Genomic DNA, 13,742 nt, shown 5'->3' with positions numbered 1-13,742 from the left:
GCTGACGCCGCGCCGCCGCCGCCACCTTTAGTGAGGGCGGGGCGGGCCCCGCGGACGTCGGGTCTCCACCCCCCGCCGGCTGGCGGCGCTCGGCGCCCGCGGAGCGCGGCGGGGGCGGGCCGGGGCGGGCCGGGGGCTGGCGGCGGGGTAGTGCCGGGGCGGGCGCCCGCAACGCCATCCGAGCGGCGGCGGGGCCGGGAGCAGCGTGGCCCCGTCAGGCCCGGACGGCCGAGGTGAGGGGCGCGCGTGGGGCGACGCGGTTTTCTCGGGGAAACGCCGCTCGACGGCATTCGATGGGGCGGGGGAGGGAAGCGCTGGGTTAACGCCGCGGCGGGCGGGAGCGTCGGATCGCGGCCGCGCGCGGCGAAACGCTGCGAAGCGCCGAGCCCGAGGAGCGGGGTGGCTGACGGGGGGACACCGTCCCGCTCCGCTCCCACGCGGCCGCCCCCCGCTCACGGCCCCGCTCGGCGCCGCTCTGCCCGCAGCCATGGCCCCCGGGAAGATCACCGCCCGCATCAAGAAGACGCTGCCGGTGCGCGGCCCGCAGGCGCCCACGCTGCGCGAGCTGATGCGCTGGTACTGCCTCAACACCAACACGCACGGCTGCCGCCGCATCGTGGTGTCCCGCGGGCGGTTGCGCAGGTTCATCTGGATCCTGCTGACGCTGAGCGCCGTTGGGCTGATCCTCTGGCAGTGCGCCGAGCTCCTCTTGAACTACTACAGCGCGTCCGTGTCCGTCACCGTGCAGTTCCAGAAGCTGCCCTTCCCCGCCGTCACCATCTGCAACATCAACCCCTACAAGTAAGGCCGGCGCTGGGGGTCCCGCATCCCCCGGCTCCTCGTGTCCCCCGACCCGTCCCAGTGCGGTCCTCCAGCAGCGCTGCGCTCCCAGCCCTCCCGCTGCCCGCTGAGCCTCCGCTCGGGGCGGCTGTCTGCCGGAGGCGGTCCGCTCGGCTCCGCGGCTCCGATCAGCTTCCCTTTTCCCAGGACTGGCGTTACAAGCAGTGCCACCTCCTGAGAACCGCGAAGGGAGCAGCTGTGCTTCCTCTGTCACCTCTTCCATCCCTCGCGGGATGCTCTGCCTTTTTCAATCAGCAGTGCTTTTTCCCTGCCCGAACCGTACTTTCTGCCCACATCTGTTCCACTGCCGGCTTCCCCCAGCTCCCCCCCACCCCGTTCCACGGGTGCCATTTGGTTACAGGTGGAGGTTGTGTCCCCACCGGCTCTGCTCCTCAGTCTGCCTGCAATTCGTCTGGCAGCTCAGCACCCCGGGGGGGTTTCTCCACGGCCAGCATCCTCCTGACAGTCTTTTCCCTTCACTCCCCCTACCCACACTGATTTAACTTAGCGGGGTTGAAGGAGATCTGTGTCAATCTGTGACAAATAGCGCTCCTGAGCAACGGGATTCACGGTGCAGTACTGCACTACGTGGCAGATGAGGTGAACAACGTGATTTTCTCCAATGCAGGTACAGTTCGATGAAGGATTATCTATCTGAGTTGGACAAAGAGACAAAAAAAGCATTGGAGACGTTCTATGGATTCTCAGAGGGCAAGACCAAGGTGAGGCGGGCGGCGGGCGACTGGAACGGCACCGAGAGCCTGTTCTTCAGGCATGTCCCACTGCTGAGGTTCGAGAACTCCTTCAGGGCCGCCACCGACCTCCGCAGCGGGCGGAAGAGGAAAGTCGAGGGCAGCGTCTTCCACAAGGACTCGTCCATAGTGAACTCTGGTGATTCAAACGATATCATCGGCTTCCAGCTGGTGAGTGCCACCCTTCCCTGGCCAGCATGTTCCTTGTGGGGTGGCAAAGGGGCTGGGGCGGGTATCCCGCTGGACAGACCTAGTGCTTGTTTAGTGGCAGCGATTGAAGCTCAGTCTGCTCCTTTACCCACTCTGCCATGCCTCTGCGGCTGCCTGCAGACCCACCTCCAGCTCTCTGCAATAGAAATGCCAGTGGTGAAGTCCAGCCAACATAGACCTAATGCCATCCACGACCATTCCTGTGGGCCTGAAACATTTGGCCAAACCATTCGGCCCCAGATGAAAGGTCTTTGGTGCCCTCTTGATACTTACTGCCACTGTAACATCACGTGATTATTATTGAGAGAAAGAAATGATACCAGGCATACTTGATAGAACACATCATTTCTTTCCATCTGAAATGCTTCTTCCCCTTTGTAATTGTCAGTGCGATGCAAACAACAGCAGTGAGTGTGCACTTTATACATTCAGTTCTGGTGTAAATGCTATCCAAGAATGGTACAAGCTGCATTACATGAACATCATGGCACAGATTCCCTTGGAGACTAAAGAAGAACTGAGTTATTCTGCCGATGACCTTCTACTGACGTGTTTTTTTGATGGCCTATCTTGTGACAAAAGGTCAGTGCCAGTTAACACCTTATTTCCAAGTATACAGTACAGAGAAATTTAATGTTGGGTGTTTGCTGATTCCAGCAAGAACCACTTCCACCTGTAAATGAGAGCAAACTTTACGTATGAAGAACTTCAGTTACGGTCTTTAGTTTTATTTGTCTTAGTTTCTGCCGTCCACGTTTCAGATAAAACTGGATTCGTTGGACATAATTGTTTTGGATGCAATCAGCTGCTTATAATTGCTGCAGTGCAATTGCTGTGTGCCCTGGCAGCAGGGGAGACATCCCTCAATGCTGGGGACAACAGCAGAGCTCCCAGGTGCAGCCGTCAGGATAGAATTGCACTTGTACATGGCTTTGGCAGTTTTCCCACTGCCATGTGCAAAGCTGGCTGCACTCAGCAGGCATTGCTGAATCTTTTCTGGAAGCATTTTGCTTATGTCTGTGATGGTGCAAGTATGTATTATTTTCTTGGAATTAAGACCTTTGCTTGAGTGGGAGGGGAGATTCTCAGGAGAAACATGAACGTGCTTGAATCACGAGGGTGTGACGTGGCAGTGGCTATGGCATCTTTCCTGCAAAGTGAAGGTCTGTGTCCCTGTGGACACTAGGCTGTTGGATGAAAACGACTCTGCCCTCCACTGCCCCTTTCCTGCTAACTCAGTAATTCTGAGCCCCCACTCCCCCCTGAAAACCTCCGACATTTTTAATTTCCTGGTGCTGTTAAATCAGGTTGTGTTTCCACGTAGTTTCGAGATATTAAGGAAGGGGGGTGGGGGAAAGGGGAAGCATTTTTAAGAAAAAAGAACAAGAAAAATCCTGTCCTGCTCTGTCTCTGCCAGAGCAACATCCAAACCTGCTGGGTTTCTGCCAGAGGCAGTTAAAACTGCAGAGGGGGCAATGTAACAATGTTTGATTTCTCAGGCACTTCACCCGTTTCCATCACCCCCTGCATGGCAACTGCTACACCTTCAACAGCGGGGAGAACGGGACGGTGCTCAGCACCTCCACCGGCGGCAGCGAGTACGGTAAGGAGCTGGCAGAGCTGTCAGCACACTGCTCAGCAAACTGGATCCTGCTGGAGGCTGACTGATGTGTTGGCTCTAGATGTGCAGGCTGATTGGGGAAGTGCTTGTTTGAACTAGTGCAAACTGTTGCCAGAGAATACAGAGATAATATCATTGCATCACTAATGTTTTCCAATCTGAAATTACTGCTTCCCGGTTATATAACTTCTTAAAGTAATTTCTGCTCCTTCCGAGGAGACGCCGTCTGTTTGTGGTACTCGGGGCCGCGCAGGGCCACAACTTGCTGCCTAGCACAGCACAGGCATTGCTTGGTTCTTAAACTGCACTTAAGGCCACGTAGTGCTCAGCACACTGCTGCCCATCCTGCCCAGAACAAGTGGGCTCTGGCTCTGGTGTAACACAGCCTCTGCCTCTCTGTCCTTCAGGGCTGCAGGTTGTTCTGTACATTGATGAAGCAGACTACAATCCTTTCCTGGTGACATCGACAGGAGCCAAGATCATTGTCCACGACCAGGATGAATATCCCTTCATTGAGGACATTGGCACAGAAATTGAGACGGCGGCGGCCACCTCCATAGGGATGCACTTTGTGAGTGTCCCCAATCTTGGTTCAAGGTGCACAGCACTATTTCCATGAAACAGATGTAAATGTGAGCTGAGACGGTGTCCAAACATAGCCACAGCTGGAGAGTACCCTATCTGTACAGCTGAAATGCCCCCAGGAAAATCCTGAGAGTGCTTTTCTGAGTAAAGTTCTCCTTAGTGCAGGTCAAAGATCAGATCTTCACAAAGCTACCTCTCCTGGGGATTTGCTTTGCCCTTCCTTTTCTCCATCTCTTTGGCTTTCCAGGGTTTTTGTTGTTGTTTTCACTGCAGAGCTCACAGACACAGCGCTGGGCAACCAAACACCCAATTTGGCTGCAGGGTCAGCAGAGGCTGAGCGGGGCGGTAGCAGCCTGCTTTGGGGCCAGGTCCGTGGGATGACCAAATCACCACAGTCTGGAGGGTGCACATCTTGTTTGATTTGGTTTCTTGCTATCCCAGCTGCAAAGTAAATCTTGGTGGCAGTGGTTCTGCCTTTGCCAACTTCCCTGGGGTGCCTCAGATTTCCCCAGTGAGCGCAGTGCAAACAGGCACCTGACCCAGGGGGCTCCTTCCTGCATAGAGCAGTGCCATCAGCAGAGCCAGGCGTTCCCCTTTCATCTGGATGGGCTGTTAGGGCAGCCTTTTAGCTCTGCCCTTTCATCACTGATGGGTCAAACTGATCAGCCTGCCCTTGTATGTCCCTGGATGTGCCAGATCGAGATAGTTCACGCATTAGAAAAGGCATTAAGGACAGGGCTGATGGTTTTAAAATGTGCATGTAGTTAGGTCTGGAAAATGGACACCGACTGCTTGGTCGCTCGGTCAAACCAGCAGGGATAAACACTGCCTGAAAACCAGAAAGCAATCAGGAGACATCAGAATGAGAATGGTGGGAAGGAGGCAAGCTCTTGCCAAACTGTATTTCTTCTATAACTCATACACAGTATGGGAGAAAGTCATTGCAGATGGAGCATCAGTACTTGCTGTAAAAGTTCCCTGGCACGGTATGTTTGGGCTATTGCACATAGCATAAAAAACAAGACTGAACACGTTCTGGTAGCTGTGTTCAAAAGATTTGGCATGAAGATTTGGTCCAATTGCATCCTAAAAGTGTCGGCTGAAATAGAAGCTGGATTTGGTGTCTGGACCCAAAGCAGCAGCCTGCAGCTGGAGAGTGTGGTGCTGCAGTGGAACAGGGAGACAAGCGCAGGGCTGCAGCCAAGCAGGGCTGCAGGGAGATAAGCAGGGCTGCAGAGAGGTGAGCAGTGCTGCAACCAAGCAGGGCTGCAGGGAGCTGGCCCAGCAGTCTGCAGCTGAGCTGCTGGCTCAGCCATGTCCCCACATCCAAGGGTGTGAAGGAGGGCGCAGCAGCCATGTGCCACACACAGCACTGCTCTGTAGGCCTGAACATGGCAAGGGCTGTTTTCCAAATGCAGACATCGGTGTCTGGGCTATGGCTCATGTATTTCTGCTGGGTACTAGGACCGCCCTCCCTCTAAAAATATTCCAAGATGTTAGGAATGCAAACAAGGCATTGCTTGGTTGGAGTTTCAGTACTTCAGTTAAATATTTAGTTTGGAAATTATTTCAGTACCTGAATGAAGTATGCTTTTGCAGGGGTATAAGCCATGACAAAAAGAAAAATCTATACAAAGGATCTGTCGTCTCCAGAGAGTGTCCTCTGAGGCATGAGGTTGTCTGTAATACTGAAGTCCCAGATTTCTGTGTCTCTGCAAAGGGAGTTTTGAGCATATTTCTAAAAGCAGCAACTTGCCGTGGCATGCCAGGGCTTTCTGTTGCCAAGTCCATGCTTGCAGAGTTAGCATTCTTGCAGTGAGACAGAGGGGTGATGCTTGGTGCCAGGCGTGGCCTCGGGAACCCGTCGTCCTGCAGTCAGTGCCTCAGAGGGAGGCAGCATCTGTCACTTCCTACAAAATGGGTCCTCTAAAGGCTCAGCCACTGATTTCAACTCCGTTCAGAAAGACGGGTGAATGGATTCTGAAGCGTGCATTGTTTCTTGTCGTTTCAGGCCGCTTTCTTTGCTATAAAGTAGGTAATTTCAGCAGAAAGATAGCAGGAATATGGGGCTGGGGGAGGCACGGGCTGCAGGAAGCAGCAGTGTTACCTGGATCGGGTCTGGTGAATGTGAGGGATCCAAGTCACACGTGAGTGCAGCACGTGGCACTGCAGAGCTCTTTTGTCCGGGCAGAGACTGCAGAACAGGGAAAACTGCGAGCGTTCAACAGAGGAAGGGTCAGAGCAGTTCATGGAAACGGTGCTGAAGGCGACACAAACATTTCACCTGGAGTGATGTTGGAGAGGTGCTGTCGAGCATTGGTGGAGCCTGAAGTGCCGCTCCCCGCAGAGCAGGAGCAGCTCAGTGCAGCACAGAGCTGTGCAGCCCTGGGGCCTTCTCCCCCAGGATGAGTCCCCCTGGGACCCTGCAGTGAGAGAAACCCAGTGTGAGGATTTCCCACACAAACCATTCACTGTTACAGCGATAGCACCGCAGCACCCTGCAGAGGTGGTGCATAATGCCACCAGATAGCCCAGCTAGAGCACATCTGGGGAATGGGCACTACAAACCAAAAACCCTTTTATAATCATTTGAGATGGCAGAAAGTAAAGATGATGTTCCAACCTTTCCCATCACTTTAGGTCTTCAACAACCCCAATGAACTGCTGCTAAATGCTGTGCATTCTGTGATGTCCAGAACTTGAGATTGTTCTTTTCCTGTTCTCAGACACGGTCCCGCAAGCTGAGCAAACCCTACAGTGATTGCACAGAGACCGGTGCTGACATACCGGTAGAAAACCTCTATAACAAGAGCTACTCCCTCCAGGTAAAATCTCTATTGCATTTATTTTTATCAATTGCTTGAAAACTACCTTTGTGAAAAAGCTCTACAGTATTCTGTAGTTTAGATCTGAGATTGTTAACAGTGCAGGCCGAGGGTCACTGCTTTTAATTGCCCGTGGAAAATGTCACAGCACTTTTTTGAATCCAAGTTTTATTCCTAAGTGGTTGATGTTTGAAGTTCCCTTAGGCACCTTGTTAGATAAAGAGGGAACATGAGCTCATTAGGCAATTTTCAAGCAATGTGAGACTGGAAAATATTGGCCAAGTAAATGTTGCAGCTTAGTAACCCTTGAAGCCAGAAATTGTGACCTTTAGGACTCCAAGAATAACAGATACCATCTAATCAGTATCCAGATAGCAGGATGTTTGTTTGCAGAGTAAGTTTCCACTAATTTTGCATGGTTTCTGTAATTGGGTCTTCTTGGATAGTGTCAGAACAACTGAAGAATGATAACTATATTAGCTGCTGCCTTCTCCAAACCCTGTGCGTAGGCTGGGTTTTTGTTTTATGGGTACTGTACCTGAAGTCTGCTGTGCTGCACTGCCAGGCAGGATCACACAGACATTACCTCAGGTTTTCAATAACAGTTCTTCACCAGAACTCAGGGCTCAAGTGGGCTGGGACTGGGTAAAAAAGATATCACCCAGAGTTCTTGAAGCAAAGCTCAGATTGTGCTTACTCCAACTGATGAAGCATTTCAGCACTGAGCACTGCCTCCACTGCCCTTCTAACCCTTCCAATTTCTGATTTCCAAACTCGCACCAACACGAATCAGAGCCATGAATATTTTCACAAGCAAGTCACTCAACCACCACATTGTGATTCCACAGAGCGGGTGCCATTGCAAACCTCCTTGGCCATGGGAAGAACTGCAGGGCTGTGAGAGAATGTGACTACCTTCCTGTTCTTGCACTTCATCACACCCTGCAGAGCTGTACACCCTGCTGTTTGTGCTTGTTGCTGGCAGAGCCTGGGGTTTCCATCCTATTGCTGCTGTCAAGAGCAGGGCAAATTTCTGGGAGCTGGGGGCAGCGCTACACGAGCACAGGGCAGCAGCCTGTATTTCTGAGATGGAGTTTGTGGTTTTTCTCCCCAGATTTGCCTGCACTCCTGCTTCCAGAAAGCCATGGTGGAGTCCTGCGGCTGTGCCCAGTATGCACAGCCACTGCCCAACGGGGCAGAGTACTGCAACTACAAGAAGAATCCCAACTGGAGTAAGTGCCAGGTGATGGCCACAGGGGCCACCTGCACCCTGTTAGCCCCGTTCCAGCAAAAGATCATTGCTTTTCTTTCCAGCTTTTCAAATACCCATCGTGTTCCTTTCTTGCAGTGTACTGCTACTACAGACTGCACGAGAAGTTTGTGAAGGAGCAGCTGGGCTGCCAGCAGATCTGCAAGGATGCCTGCAGGTGAGTCCTGCCGGAGGCAGAAGGTGTGGAGGTGTGTGGGCACAGGCTCACCGCTCACTGTCTGCCTTTCCCTGCAGCTTCAAGGAGTGGGCGCTCACCACCAGCATCGCCCAGTGGCCCTCCACTGTGTCTGAGGTCAGTTCCTGTTCTGCACGGTCGTGATAGCTCAGTTTGCTTACAGACCCCGAGGCGGGGTCCGGGCTGTACGTCAGCCATTAAGCTGGAGTTTGGTTCATGTCCCCGTGGGACAGCTGACTCATCACAGACATCTGTTCCTGGAGTCCAAGCTGGTCCCAGGAGGCATGGAGCCTTTCTAGTGAATCTCTGCACAAGTGCACACAGCCGTAGCACTGTTTTCTGTGTTTGTTTCCAGGACTGGATGCTTCGAGTACTCTCTTGGGACAAAGGACAGAAAATCAACAAGAAGCTGAACAAGTAAGTTGCCATTTCTGTTTCTAGCTTGCACCTCAAGCTCAGATACAATCTCGGCAGCCTTAATGATGGCAATTGGGGAAAAAGCTCCCTTAGAGAGGCCCAGCCCTACTGGTCCAACTGGTTATTGGCATAGTTTTTCAGTATGTTTCATGTTATTGTTTTACCAAACCCCCTCTCAGAACGGACCTTGCGAACCTCATGGTGTTCTACAAAGACCTGAATGAGCGCTTCATCTCAGAGAACCCCGCCAACACGGTGAGTGGGAGCACGAGGGCTGTGCCACCTTCCTCCTGCAGGCTGGGGGCTGTCACCTGGCCATGGGGGGTGGCCCAGTCCTGCCCTGCCCTGCCCTGCCCAGCTTTCCAGGCTGCCCTGAACAGTGCGGCAGGAGGGGAGGGCACACCGCAAGCCCTGGGCATGGCATCCCTGCAGTAGGTGCCCTCTGACTCTGTGCTCTCCTGTCCCCCAGCTCGTCATCCTTCTGTCCAACTTCGGCGGGCAGCTGGGCCTGTGGATGAGCTGCTCGGTTGTCTGCGTCATCGAGATCATCGAGGTCTTCTTCATCGATTCGTTCTCCATCGTCATGCGGCGCCAATGGCAGAAGGCAAAGAAGTGGTGGAACCACCGGAAAAGGGACGAGACGGGAAAGCCCCCCGAGGTGGGCGACGCGGAGCAGCAGGGCCACGACAACCCCGCCTGCAGCGACGAGGACCTGCCCACCTTCAACACTGCCCTGCGCCTGCCACTGCCCCAGGAGGGCCACCCGCCCAGGACTCCCCCCCCGAACTACAGCACTTTGCGGTTGGAGACCGCCTTCACGGAGCAGCTCCCCGACACGCTGGAGGCCGGGCAGCACTGATGCCTCCTCACCCCTCATCCGGGTGCCAGGGTTGGAGGTGGATGCCCCCGCTCCGTGTCGGGATGAGAGGTGCACACCCAGCGAGCACTGAAGGGCTGTTGGGTCAGACCCTTATTCAGGGATGGAACTTGCGGTCAGAGCCTCTCTGAGCAAAGCTCAGACACAAAAGCCGAGGGCTTAGAGACATTAGGAACTTCAAACGACACCAATTCCCCAGTTAATTACTGCAGGAGGTGGTTGCAGCAGGATGCAGCACTGAGCCGGGAGGACTTGCCTTAGCAACCAGCTGCACGCACCCCGTCATTTGTGGACAGGAGTTACTCCATAGTAGAAGATTGATGCCACACTGACTATCAGCACTAATTGCTCTCTTCTGTGTGGCTTGACTTGTGGGAAAAACCCCAGGCTTTCAGGAATGCAGGAAGGGGAAAGACGGGAGGTTTGGAAAGAGCACACAGTGGATAGGAGACCTGATTCCAAAGGTGTTATTTTGGGATGAAAAGTTAGGACAGTCACAGATGTGCGTGCAGAGCAAGTTACTCACAGCTTGAATCAGAGGACCTCAGTCATCCCAAAATAATCACCTGAAAAGGGCATGAAATCAAATTCAGATTGCAGTAATGAATGGCATATCCCGCAAAGCTTCTTCCATTTAACATGGTTTGAGGCACTCGTTACACACAGCCTTAGAGCAGCTGCTGGCACTGCCCAGGCTCTGTGTGTGCCCTGCTCTGGGCACAGTGATGGGCTGCAGCTTCACCTCCCTGGCCTGTAGCTGCCTTCCCCTGGGCTCCTGCCTGGCTCCTGCTCCTGCAGCAGTCCATCCCCACTGCCTGCAGCTGTTCGATGTGCGGGAGCAGCCTGCAGGGGGTCGGCTGCTTTGGTATTGAGTAGTGAATGTGCAAGTGTGCGTGCATGTGTTTGTGTAGGAGTCCCTCTCTTGCTTTTTCTCTCTAGATGAACTTATTTTATATAGGAAAGGGAGAATCCAGAAAGGTTCTTTCATGTGCAATAAAATATATTTTAACTGGATTATTTAAATAGCTGATAAACTAAAGGGAAATAAAGATATATTTTTGAATAAATGCTTCCTCCTTCTTTTTTCTTTATTTTTTCCTCCTCCTTCCCTTTCTTCCTCCCCCCCATTAAACCAGCCCCGAGTGCTCCTCGCACCTGGACGTGCCCATTCACAGCAATGGGCAAATGCACCACATGGGAGAGGCTCTGGGGGAGCAGCTCCACACTGCTGTGCTCACAGGTCTGCACAGGGGCTGTGAGGTTGTGTTCCATGCTCTGCCCTGCACTGCTGCATTGAGGCTGCTGCTGCCCTGACCACCACCCTGTGCTGCTGCCTCACTGCCCTCAGCGTGAACAGCTTCTTCCTTACATCCAAGGGTCCTCTGCATTCCTGGTGGTGCTACCAACATGGCTGTGCAGCATCGATGGGGCCGATGGTACCTGAGAGTCCCCTTCCATGTGGTGACATTGCAGTGGGCCACAAACAGGTTTGAGGGTTGAATGCCTCATTAATGTAAATGGCTGGGGCTGGGGAAAGGCATCTCTGGCACGTGCCTATGGGAAAGGCCTTCGGGCTGAGCCCCCACCTGTGACACTGCAGGGACAGATGTGCATTGCCTTTCTTGTTCACCTTTCATTTTTCCAGGACATGAACTTACTCATCCTGACCCAGAAAAGTGTAATGAAATGGCGCCAGAGCAGATAACAGCCACAGTGTGGTGCTTTGACCCATGTGGAGCACAGCCCCGTTACCCCACTGTCTGCAGGGCACTGCGACTGAGCCCCGGGAAACCCTTGGTTAAGAACAGGGATGCTGGCACACAGCACAGAGAGCACAGGGGGAGGGCACCTGGCCAGGGCAGCTGGACCACAGCGATAGGCAGGGGATATGGATATGAACATGGATATGGGACAGGGGACATAGGACACCAGACGTGGGATAGGGGACATGGATATGGGACAAGAGACATGGGATGGGGGACATGGATGTGGACATGGACACTGACATAGGAGACGGGACGGGAGATGTGGGGCACAAACGTGAACAAGAGACAGCAGACATGGGCCAGACATAGGACATGGAACAGGGGACATAGATACGGGACATGGATGCAGACGTGGGACACGGACACAGGGCATGCTCTGTCCCACCCGGCGCTCAGGGCACCACATGGGCACAGCTGATGACCGGCGCTGCGCTGTGCCGTGCGCGGAGCACCGCGGAATGCAGCGTGGCGAGTTCCTTGCTAATGCAGCGCTTCCCCTGGCTCACACTGAGATCACGCTTCGGCTCAGAGCTGAGCTGGGACTCGCTCTGCTCCCAGCCTGGTTGCAACACAGCTGGAGCTGCAAACATGAAAACAGCCCGGCTCCGGGCCCATGGATGGTATGTTCAGGCATTCTGTCCTCTCCAGCATCACGGGCCGTGTGTTGGTGCCCTCCAGTCAATCTGTGAACCCCAGATCAGACCTGGGGATTCCCAGCTGGCTGTGGAAGCCCAGCCTGATGCAGCATCCCGAGACATGACCATTCCTCCATCTCTTTCTTCTCATTTTTTCCCCGGGTACGCTCCTAGAGATGGAAAAACGTCCGCATTCACTGCATTAACTCATCTGAAACCAAAAGCACGCTGCGGTCCCAGCGGAAGATGCAATCGCTGTGAAGCATGGCTAAAGCCCGCTGCCGCTCACAGTCACCATGAATCACGGTGTTTTCATAGGGCAATACTGCTGCAGTTCTTCCTCTGTTATATTTTAAGACCTTCTCACCCAAGTTTACATAATCAGTCCTGAAAGGTACAACGAGTTCCTTGAGATAATTGCGGCGAGCAATCATCCCTCCATCTCCTTCTCGTTATAAAAGTTCATTGGTCACAAAATATTTTACATATTACCCCCAGAGCATGGGAAAGGACCATAAAGCAGTGCCCCGGGGCCCTCCACAGCACTCCCCCTCCATAGCACCGATGTATTATGGGCTGTGCCTCAGCAGCACCGCACAGTCACGACCAAGTTAATTTTTCTGCTAAAATTTTATGGCAGAAAAAGCAAATCGGTGCAGCTGATTCCCCATAACGTCACTGAGCACATCGCCACCTGCGACAAACCCTTGTCTGAGCGCTGGCAGTTTTAAGGCACGGAGATGTGCGCAGCCGTGGGTTGAGGTTCACTCCCTGGTCAGTCTGCAGTTGAAATAAGGTTTGCCCCCCTTTCACGTTCTGAATCAAACAGCATGGTTGGAGCTCCCCAAATCAGGGGGTGTGCATGGAAAGGGTGTGCATGGAAACTGCACCCCAGCAGCCCTAGCAGTGACCCCATCACCTTATCACCCCATCGCCCCATCTCCTCTCTGCCCCATCACAGCACCTCCCCGCCCCCATTGCCCCCTCTGCCCCTCAGTGCCGCACAGCGCCGTGCATTGGGACGGCCCGGCAGCCCTGCGGGCAGCGATCCGGCTGTAAACCTCCCCGGGCTCCATTTTACTGCCTGATCTTTGTAACGCAAACAGAGATTAGTTAAAAGGTTTTATATGCGGTGATTGCCCGTGTAGCAGCTCGGCCAGTTGGATGCTCAGTATCTTTTGACTGTAACTTTACGGGCTGAAACTAAATTACTCACTGTATTATTTTGTTTAGTAATGGCATTGTTTCTGAAAGGGCACCTGATAAAACAAGTGATTAAAGTGCTGAATTAGCCTCTCTGCACCACTTATAGGAACAGGGGATGCCATTTCCGCAGGCAGCGCAGGACACGCGGGTGAGGGCAGTGCGGACAGCGCTGCCTCCCTGGTCCCATAGGCACATCGGGCGTCTGGCTGGAAGTGACCAACGCAGAAGTGAGCAGTGCTGGCACAGCACCCTGCAGCTCCTGTCCACTGGCACCAAGCAGCCCCTGTGCCGCACACCGGCAGCGCTGTGCCAAGCTGCGGGGTGTGGGCAGCCTGGGGCCGCTCAAACGAATGCACGGTAACAAACCACAGCACCTGCAGCACTCTCTGGCTGCTTTCCATCCCCTTGCCAGAGGTCACGGTGGGAGATGAGTGTCCCTGAGATGTGGCACTGTGAACCCACCCGATGGCCCCAGAGGTGGCACTACGGGCACTGTGGGCTCAGCAGAAGCAGGGGAGCCCCGTGGAGTTGCACCCATCCCCTGTGCAGGGCAGCACTCGGCC

General features: G+C 53.9%; 1 protein-coding gene across 1 annotated transcript; it reads left to right on the top strand.

Annotated features, from left to right (window-relative positions):
• Positions 1-176: 176 nt before the first annotated feature.
• On the top strand, positions 177-10,639 carry SCNN1G (sodium channel epithelial 1 gamma subunit). The gene is made up of 13 exons (XM_015294500.3): positions 177-233; positions 486-801; positions 1,469-1,763; positions 2,191-2,384; positions 3,302-3,405; positions 3,831-3,994; positions 6,735-6,833; positions 7,948-8,065; positions 8,182-8,260; positions 8,338-8,395; positions 8,634-8,695; positions 8,875-8,950; positions 9,165-10,639. Exons 2-13 carry the CDS (start codon positions 488-490, stop codon positions 9,552-9,554), a joined length of 1,953 nt encoding a protein of 650 aa, XP_015149986.1. The 5' UTR covers positions 177-233; positions 486-487; the 3' UTR covers positions 9,555-10,639.
• Positions 10,640-13,742: the final 3,103 nt, after the last annotated feature.

This window comes from Gallus gallus, chromosome 14, assembly GCF_016699485.2.
Source record: "Gallus gallus isolate bGalGal1 chromosome 14, bGalGal1.mat.broiler.GRCg7b, whole genome shotgun sequence".
Taxonomy (NCBI): domain Eukaryota; kingdom Metazoa; phylum Chordata; class Aves; order Galliformes; family Phasianidae; genus Gallus; species Gallus gallus.
This window is presented reverse-complemented; position numbering and strand designations above follow the sequence as displayed.

Excerpts from the sequence above, each read along its gene's own strand:
- SCNN1G (XM_015294500.3), top strand. The coding sequence starts at position 488 with ATGGCCCCCGGGAAGATCACCGCCCGCATCAAGAAGACGCTGCCGGTG. Across the intron at positions 802-1,468 it reads TGCAACATCAACCCCTACAA|GTACAGTTCGATGAAGGATT; the intron begins GTAAGGCCGGCG and ends TCTCCAATGCAG. Across the intron at positions 8,261-8,337 it reads ATCTGCAAGGATGCCTGCAG|CTTCAAGGAGTGGGCGCTCA; the intron begins GTGAGTCCTGCC and ends CTTTCCCTGCAG.